General features: G+C 31.8%; 1 protein-coding gene across 1 annotated transcript; it reads right to left on the reverse strand.

Moving 5' to 3' along the window:
- Positions 1 to 2,441: 2,441 nt before the first annotated feature.
- Positions 2,442 to 4,664, reverse strand: LOC145630116 (uncharacterized). Its single transcript, XM_081682360.1, has 4 exons — positions 4,183 to 4,664; positions 3,088 to 3,190; positions 2,770 to 2,969; positions 2,442 to 2,691 (listed from the first exon to the last, which is right to left on the reverse strand). Exons 1-4 carry the CDS (start codon positions 4,662 to 4,664, stop codon positions 2,442 to 2,444), a joined length of 1,035 nt encoding a protein of 344 aa, XP_081538486.1.
- Between the last annotated feature and the right edge of the window lie 5,551 nt (positions 4,665 to 10,215).

The following is a 10,215-nucleotide window of genomic DNA, read 5'->3' on the forward strand; positions in this document are numbered from 1 at the left end:
TATAAGACAACAAAACAAAGACAAACAATTTGTCCAGTACAAAATGCGACATGTATTTGAAATTACACAACCAAATGTAGCCTTATAGGAACAAAACTAATAAAAAAAACAATATATTTCACACTTAATGATATATTAGGCTTGACAATAATAAAAATTACACTTCACAATAAGCACACTAAGGGCTTATTCTCTTCAGCTTAATTTCAGTTCAGTTTTGCTCCAATTAGTTAAATTCAATTCAGTCCAGTTCCTAATTTCCTTCTCTTATAAAATATTCATTTCAGCTCTACTTAATTTAGTTCAGTTCAGATTCAATAAGTTCAATTCAGCTCAGTTCAGTATATTAAAACATGCCCTATGATTCAACTTAGTGCACCAGATTCACTAAATCAATCAAACCTTCAACTCAATTCATCGGATTTACTTGATTACATAAGTTTAGTGACTCACCAACATTGTAGCCCTGGCAACATTCCAGAAAAGCTATTTATAAGTGGATCCACTGAATTGAAGCTTGAAAAAGGCCCATGTATGTTTCACTTAAAACCTCTTCTCGGCAAATGAAACTAGACATTCAAAGGCTTCAAGCAGACCCTATTGGAAATATTAAATTTAATACATTGGTGCACAAATAACTGACATATTAGTTCCTTTAAATCAACAAATTTAGGCTAAGAATACCACCTTTTGCCTATAAACCATGAATGTCCAACCTATACCTTTAGCAACTAGTTCAGTTGTTTGTTTTTGTTTAGGGTTTTTTTAGTGTTAGGGTTAATTAAAAAGGTATTCATCTTTTGGCCTATTATCAGTTTGATGGAAAAGAGTTGTCCGAGATCACAACATGCAATGTGTCAAATCTTCAAAGGCGTTCAAGTGAATCAGATGATCAAAAGGCTATATATTCTAGCTATGAATGCAAGAGATAAACCACAATGTAAGATTTATTCAATGATCGTAAATTTGATGAAAGAAACCCTTATTTCATCTAATTTTACGTATTTGTTGATTTAGATTTTATTTGTAGATATCTTATGCCTTTTGATTACTGAATTATTTGTTTTTGAAAAAAAAAAAAAAAAAAAAAAAAAAAAAAAAACTCACTTTTTATTGAGGTTTTAGCCATGGCCATCATTAGAGTGTAACATTAAAAACTTATAAGAAAATCATACTCGGTATTATATCACATTTATTATGAGACCTTATGCATAAAAAAATGGATTAACCCACAAAATGTTCATATCTTGTTAATTGGGAAATTATGACACATACACTAACAAAAGTTTATTTTACCACCTCCATCAAAAAAATTTAATTTTACCATCACGTAAAAAAATAAAATTAGCTTTTACCGCCAATTAACGGATTCCATCCATAAATCCGTTAGTGGGGCCTACCATATCCACGTGTTACCATATATGAAAAAAAAAAAACAAAACCCAATAAAATGGTGACACGTGGACATGGTATGCCCCAATAACGTATTTTATAGATAAAAGGCAACTTTTTTTTTTTTTTTTTTTTTTTTTTTTTTTATGTGATGGTAAAATAAAACTTTTTTTTTTATGAAGGTGGTAAAAATATTTTTTTTTTGTTTTTTTCAGGTGGTAAAAGTCAAAATAACCTCAACAAAATACAGTCTAAGCTAGAGTAACAAATTTGTGGGTTTTATGTCTTTTCGAATTTGGTCCACAAACCAAACCACGGCAGCCTTTTCGAACTTGATTAACAAAGGCCAAAACCACATTGTGATGTATGGAAAAGAAGCAATTCCAACAAAAGCTTAAATATAAATACTAATGTAACAATTGAAATTTCCATCGGCAGATCTATACTTATATATTAAAAAGCGTTCCTAAAAATAACAATGTGCCACGTGTATCTCATTTTTGTACCAGCATAATGCTATGTCATCATTCAATACGCCACGTGTACTTCTAGCACATTTTTGTGTCATGTCATGGTTAACCAAAAATGCATCTAATAAGGTTTGAACACAAGACATCATTGAATGAAAACCAACTTATTACAATCCAAGCTATAAGCTAATGTTGTTCTATCTATGCACATAAATATATAAATACATATTAGAAATAAAAGCAAAATTATTCAAAACTATTTATTATTGTTATTGTAATATTATAATTTTCGACAATAAAAAAATTCTTTCTATCTCTTTAATAATAATAATGATAAAAATATTCAAAGTAACACCCGGAGCCAAGCCTGGGTCAAACACTAGTTTGATTATTATTGCATTGCAAAATGTTGAGATATGAGTCATCAATGCTCTGTACTTGTATCTTCGGCTCACTTCTATATCTGTGAAAATGTAACATAACATGCCACCAGCACTGTTTTCCCCTGGCAGACTTGTAATAGAAGATCTATAATCTTGCAGCACTGAAACAAAATCTGTTAACGGAAATTACATTGCTTTATTTGAAATGTGATTTATAAAAGCTGTTAACCAGTGATGTATACACATCATGAAAGCTCCTGTAATGGTCAACATGAGGTGAAGTTCCAAAGTTGAATGACCTGACACTTTTTCCTTTCATCTTTTGGTGTTCGATAAAGGATTCTACAGAACGGTATGGGATAACTTTGTCCGCAGTGCTGTACAGATAAAGCTGAGGACAGGGTGGCTGATTTTCTGATAGATGAGAGATAATTTGCAACATTCTCCTATTAATCAAACAAAAGGTTAGTTAATGTTTTAAACAACAGAAACAAAACCATTTAAGCAGTATGGAGAATACTCACTGCTTCACATCAGGCAACTTAAAAAGGAAGGAAAACATTTTCCCCAGAACAGCTTGTAGTAAAGCCTCAGTTATGAAAGGATCTTCATCCTGCATATTTGATTTGTTTCTATCAGTACTCGATTCTATTTCCTTGGACGATGGAAGAATCATCGAATATCTTTTCTTCAGTAGAGCAGCACTAAAACCCGCAGCCCAAACCTGAAAGTAATATGACAGAACGTGACAAATTATTGTTTAACTATAGAATCGATGACGAACATCAATGGATTAAACTGATTTTTCCATAACAAGGCAAGAATGAAGCAAAATAAAATACCTGAGGATTTAGTTCAGGTTCCCCTCCGGAATCAACAATACATCCTTTTATTCTTCCTATAAGGTCCGGCCTGTCCTTAAGACGAACAAGAATGGCTCCATATCTGCAAGCAAGCAAGAGAAACGAAACGAAGCATTGTTAATTAATTGAACACATGTTAATGGCCCACCCCATTAACGATCAAAGCTGGGTGCTGCCATAACAATACCAAAGGTTTAAATGATCAAATCACAATTGTTTAGCCAATGGATTAAGTACTAATAAGATTCACAAAGGTGACAGAGTTACTTATTTGTGCCAAAATAACTAGCCAAAATCAATTTTTATTAATTTATTAATTAATTTAGAATTCAAGATATTGGTGTTCATGCAACTGCTCACATTTATAATAGCATCGAGTTTACTATGGATAGCGGGTGGAGCCCAAATATTGCACGGATTTATAAATCATAAAGTTTTAGTAATTTATTAGTAATAGTAATGAATTGAAATTAAATAACTAACACTTTTTTTATTTAAATTTTAATTTTTATTAAAATTTCTAGTATACCCTTGAAATTTGAATTTGAATTTATTCTTTTTAAGAGGTTTTTTATAAAATACAAAATAGCATTTTAAAGGGAAAAATTTCACAAAATTATGCTAAGTGTCCTATGTGTTGACTATTTTAGTATGTGGTATAATAATAATAATAATAATAATAATAATGATAATAATAATAATAATAATAATAATAATAATAAAGTTAATAATACTAATAATAATTATATTATTATTTTTATTATTATATCTCAAAAACAGATAAAGTTATACAATCTACAAAAAATTTGTGGGAAGCTGAGATATAATCTGGGCACCTACTCCTCTAGCTATAGAATAGCCTATCATAGTAAAAATATGAGAGCAGCACGAGAGAGAAAAAATAAAATAAGTAATAAATAAATAAATAAATAAATAGTAACAATAATAATAATAATAAGACATGAGAGAGAAAAAATAAAATAAGTAAAAAAAATAAGAGGAGATGTCGATTCACTTCAAAATTTATATGTTGATGTAATATATTGCCATTTAATTTGAGTATATTAAACCTACACAAGCCAGCCTGTATTACTGAATGCATGAAAGATCAAGCACCGATCTCGGCCTTCCGCCTCGGACAACCATGAAACGATTTCATCTGCCAACTCTCGAATTCGGTTCTCAACCTTGTTTCCTGAATCAAACCGAAGGACATCTTTAACAGGTACAACAAAGGTAACTGCATCTATCCCTCTAGTTGTATACAACTCGGCATACCTCCTCAAATGCTTCGGCGTCGCGCCTAACCAACCTAAGATCACCACCGCCACTACGGCTTTTCCTTCAGCGAGCGGTGCCGAAGCTCTGTGCCAGCTGAAGAAATTGCCGTGGTTTGGGTGCCTGAGGTTGTTAGAGTGGAAGCCAGGATTATTGGAGCAAAGAGAAAAGATAGATTTGGAGAACCTTGAAGAGAGAGAACTGTTTAGAATATAGTGAGGTTTTGGGTTGAATTTAGAGGAGATTATACGGTTAAGAATTCGCATTGATTTCTGCATTTTTTTGTTTATGATGCTCAAAGAGTAAACTATAGTATATATAGAACATTAGAACGGTCCATTTGGTTTTATATTACACAATATTTTTAAATAAAATAACAATAAACTCGATCTTGTAAATGTAATGTATTATGTTCAAGTCTGGTGAACATTTACAATCCTTTATTCTCCAAAGCTTTTCAAATTGCTTACATGAATAACAAGGGATATTCTAGTCATTTCGTGCACACTGATCATGTTACTCAGCAATAAAAAGAAAAATAATTATTTTTTATAAATAAACAATATAAAAAAGAGACTACTTACTATAGATAGGCGATCCCTTTGATGCTGCTTTGCGCAAATTTTCTTTTTAAAAATATCAAAGAGACTAGTCATTTAGATAACATGTCTCTTTGATGCTGCTATTGCATTTCATAATAATTGGTATCTTCAGTTATCTCACTTTTATTTATTTATTTTTATTTATAATTTATTTATTTATGAATTTTAATTATTTTTGCTTATAATTATATCCCATACTCATGCAACTAGTTTTAATATATTCCTATAAAGCTCATCAATTAAGTTAAATATTGTAAGGTTATGTAACAGTTTAAGAGTACTATTTGTTTCTAACATATTATTTGTAGTACTTTCAACTTGTAAAATTGAATTTTTAAGTAGTTCACTTTTTCTCTCCAAAAACACTTGAACCCATTAAAATTCCTCAAACCCTATGTAAAATTTTGAAATTTCAAGAAATTAGGAATTTTGAGTCCAAAATTGTTCAAGACGACAGACAAAACCGAAAGGTAAGACTAGATTCAACGTTAATACTTGTTTATTTTGAGTTTTGAGTGTTTGATAAATTTGGCTTAAAACTGCAATTTTTTATTTTATTTTTGGTTTTTTTGGGGAATTAACTTGTGATTTATCTGGTTTTGGTATTGCAATGAGAAACAAAATGAAAATCTTGCAGAAGACCGACTAATTATTACATTTTTGAAGAAGAAAGCAAGAAAATAGATAAATTCATAAATAAGTTATAGATCCAAATAATACAATGCACATTAAAATAAAGTAAAATGTTCTTGTTCATAAACAAGCATGATCCAAATAATATAATATACATTAAACTTGTGAAACAATCCTGTAAAAAAAATAATAAATAAATAAATCTTGTGAAACAACATTATAACATAGGAAAAATACACTTTAATAATCCCAACTATGGGCGATTTACCTACAATAATCCCAACTATCGTTTATTCTACAATAATCCCAACTATTAGGTCAGTTTTCCTCCACTAGTCCCAAACCAGTCAACAAAAGTCAACAACCTATTATTGTAGGTTGTTTGACACGTGTCAGTGTGTGAGTGGTTCCAAAAAAAATTTAAGTAAAAAAAAAAGTAAAAAATAAAAAAATAATAAAAAAAAATTAAAAAAAAAACCAAAAAAATAAATCTGGCAGCCCAACCACCACCTCCAAAGTGGCAGCCACTCTCTCCCCCACCCCCAAACTCACCGGAACCCTAACCACAACCCTCGATCGCCGGGAATTGGCCGGCCAACGACCGAAAATGGTCGGCCGGCCTCTAGCTACCACCCACCCCCAACCCCTGAAACCGCCCAACCAGCCCTCCCCGACCCCCAAAACGAGAGCCCAACCTCGAACTCGCCCACCTAAAAGGTCGTCACAGGCGTGGATTGGGTCTGGAGGTTGAAGATGAGGTCGACATTGAGATTTCGGTGGGTGTTCGTCAGCGTGGGTGGTCGTGGAATCGTGGGTGTTCGTGGAATCGTGGGTGTTCGTCAGCGGAGGAGAGAGAAAGAAGGAGTTTCGTGGGTGTTCTTCGGGTCAATCGGGTGGGGCTGCGCTGCTGCGGTTGGTCGGAGGGGATAGGCGACGGTGGAGGCGGCGGAGCCGCTTTGTAGGACAAAGAAAAAAGGTAGAGCCGCCATGGTCTTGGGTTTCACGGTGGGTGTAAGGCGGCTGAAGGGAGAAGGGGGTGGCTGGGATAATTTTTGATATTTTTTTTTCTTTTTATTTTATTTTTTTGTATATTAAGCCAATCATGTTATGACATGTGTTGTTTTTTTTTTTTAAAAAAAAAGTTTACCCTTTTAGCAGGTAACCAGTTTTTGGGACTGGTAGAGGAAAACTCAGGGCATAGTTGGGATTATTGTAGAATAAACGATAGTTGGGATTATTGTAGGTAAATCGCCCATAGTTGGGATTATTAAAGTGAATTTTTCCTATAACATATATATTCATTAGCAAATAATACATGGTATCATCAAACTATAGTAAAATGTTCTTTTTCATATACTTGCATGATCATTTATAATAATTAAATTCTATAAATTACCAAATGTTCATTTACTACTATATATATGAAAAATGTTGTTCAACGTTATCATGTTTTTTTTAATAATATTACGGATGTTCTTTAGATATACAAGAAGAATATAAAGTTGGATGTTCTTTATAAAACAGTTATATATGTTCTTTACAAATAAACTATAGGTTTTTCACAAATCAAATATATGTTTTTTCTTTTTTTCTTTTTTTTTAATGAAACGTATGTACTACGTTTGGTACATACGCCTACATAAAGAAAATTTCAAAAGCTTTGGCCTTATAAAGCCCTTCTCCTTACTAACTAAAATAAGATTATCGAGTTGTGTGCCTTTATTTTTTAATAATCGTAAAACTAAGTACTTCAAAAAGTATTAGGAGAATTATATGGTGGAAACCAAACGCTTAGTTTTATAATATAAGTATACTTAACTGAGATATATTTAATTGTCATTAAGAGAGAAGTATTTTTAAAAAAGTAATGTAAGAGGGGTTGGTAAAGGAGAGAAATAATAAAATAGCAGTTGGTTCTTGCCAAATAAGAAAATATTGTAATTATTATGAAACAGATGTAAGACAAATGTGTTGCGATTATTACATAATGAGGGGAGTAAATTTTTGTACTGGTACTAAATACACTCTCTGTGGTACTTAAACAATTCAATGCAATTTCCAATGGTGTTTAATAAGCTTCTAGTGGTACTTCCTCCGTGTTTTTTAGCGTTATACTTTGACAGTCACATTATTTAAGACAATTGACTTAAATAAAATAAGAGATTATATATAATATTAATATAGAGCATTTAAAAGTTGTTAACGAAAGATGGTGGGATTAATAATTTAGTATTGAATGTGAGGAAAGAAATAATAATAAAATAAAAGTTATTGTGGGTTTTGGTAGGGACCGTGAGAAAAGTAAGATTGGATATAATATTAATATGTAGCTTTTTTCCAATAAAAAGGAAGTGTAACACTGATTAAAATACAACTATTTTTGGTAAGACAGAGGAAGTACCATTATAGTGTGGTACTGAAGGCATCAATCGAAGCGCGTCTACTTAAGTATCCTTTAAATATGTTAGCAATCATAGGAAGAGAGATTTGATATTATACGATTAGGAATTAAAAAAAAAAAAAAAAAAAAAAAAAAAAAAAAGCCACCATCAAGAAATTAAGGAATTATAAACGGTTTATATATGGATCATTAAAGGCAACCACAAAAGTGACAAAACCAAAAGGAAATTATGCAACATTAACTTGATCCAATAAATTTATATCCCATTCATAGTCCATGAGATTACTAACTCCAAATGGTTATAAATTAAACCACAGATAGAGGATTGAAGATGTTGGTACGAAGTTAGATCATATAAGTTAACTTTGCCCGTATTAGCCTCTACTCAATTTTTATTGTGAAAACTACTTCTTGCAATTCAAAAGCGCATACAATGAAAATTGAACTTTCCCCAAATTAAGTTAACCTAAATTGGTTCAATATTAATCCACACATAATTCAAAATATTTTGTGCTTACTTTAATTAATACTTCCTCTGTTTCTATTTAGTTGACGCGTTTGATTTTGGCACATATATTAAGGAGAGAAGAGAGAGTGAGAGAGAATGAAAAAGCAAGTGGGTTAGCTTGTAAATGCAAGGTAAAAAATTTACCCTAAAAGGAAACGTGTCAACTAAATAAAAAATTTCCTAAAAAGGAATACGTGTCAATTAAAAAGAAATGGAGGTAGTATATAATAACCTAAAATTAGTATAACCTAAACCAGTTGTCCCTATTATCTTATTAGAGGGGATTTTAAATTACGCATTCTCATTTGACATGCAAAAGGTGATCAATATAAATAGAATACAACTTGATAATAATATTGGAAGCAATTTAGCCATATAAACATATGTAACAGTTAAAAGCATGAAAAAAATTGTCAGTAACATAAAAAAAAATAATTAGAGCATGATCGCTCACATTGATGGATTTAGTTTAAACCTATAAAATAATAAAATCATTAGTAACTTTAAGGTAGAAAATAATAAAATTATAATAATATTAATACATAACATAATTTATTTAAAGTAGGATAACCCTCAATCAGTCTACCTTCTACGCTTTGCTTTAAGCAAAGCGCGTTTCGAGTGTAGTACAAACTCCTTGTTGTGCTTAGGAAAAGTATGGTGAAATTACGAAGATAATCATGCTAAGCACATAGTAAGTATGCTAAGGAATAAATTGTGCACAGAGAGAATTAACTGTCAGATACTCGTAGAACGCGTTCGGTATTTATAAGCTAGGATGCTGGACTGGTGCCTGAAATGGTAAAATATCTCCATGCTTAATTAAAAGTGTATTATGCTATTGTGTACTATGGTATTTTGTTATTTGATAAAGAACTTGTGTAGATTTGATTCACAATACTAATGGGTTTAAGGTTCACATATGTAATTAGTCACTGACATTATGTTGGATGTAGTGACTATAATATTAACATAGTGATCTTCATTTGAACTCATGTGAGCTTAGTTCATTATTATATTATTATAAACCTGAGTTTCACACGTGTTTAGGGTAAAAAAACTACCCCAACACGTGGTCTAATCCCATAACAACATGTGGCCCAATAAAAGGGAAACACGTGTCCCTATAGAAAGATAACATGTGTCAAATGAAAGAGCGCCCTAATGAGATAAGGGTCTCTTCACATCAGGAGGCCAAAATCCCTAGAAAGCCGCAAAGCGGCGCCCCCAAGGGACATGTGCCTTCACCTAAGTACACCGCCAATAAGAGCACGTCATCATAGGTAACTGTAGACACCTAAAAATGTCTCCCCAAAACAAAAGCCGATAATGAACAACCTTTTACCGCCATTATTGGGCGGGTCAAGTATTGAATTCGAGAGTGCATAAAATCCAGGATCAGTCAAACCCAGCATAAAAATTAGTCAACAGATCAATCCTAATGTTTAGTTGAAGCATAGTCTAACTAATATTATTGCGCAAACCCTTTTTAATTCATTTCGTTTTATTTTTTAATTGAGCCCGATAAATGAATAATAAACCTAAATAAGCCCAGAACTTTGAAACGACACCTAAAATACTGTACTTAATGATTAAGAATTAAGTTTAAAAATAAATCTGAAGGCTTTTTAGGCAAAACTATACACCGTGTCACGGTGCTCAGTACCGCGTAACGGTGTCAAGTA

Source organism: Chenopodium album, chromosome 1, assembly GCF_948465745.1.
Source record: "Chenopodium album chromosome 1, dcCheAlbu1.1, whole genome shotgun sequence".
In the NCBI taxonomy this organism is placed as follows: Eukaryota; Viridiplantae; Streptophyta; class Magnoliopsida; order Caryophyllales; family Amaranthaceae; genus Chenopodium; species Chenopodium album.

Coding starts and splice junctions, on each gene's coding strand:
- LOC145630116 (XM_081682360.1), bottom strand. CDS start 4,664: ATGCAGAAATCAATGCGAATTCTTAACCGTATAATCTCCTCTAAATTC. Junction 3,191..4,182: donor AGTAATACAGGCTGGCTTGT/GTAGGTTTAATA, acceptor GCTTGCTTGCAG/ATATGGAGCCATTCTTGTTC. Junction 2,692..2,769: donor AAGTTGCCTGATGTGAAGCA/GTGAGTATTCTC, acceptor TTTGATTAATAG/GAGAATGTTGCAAATTATCT.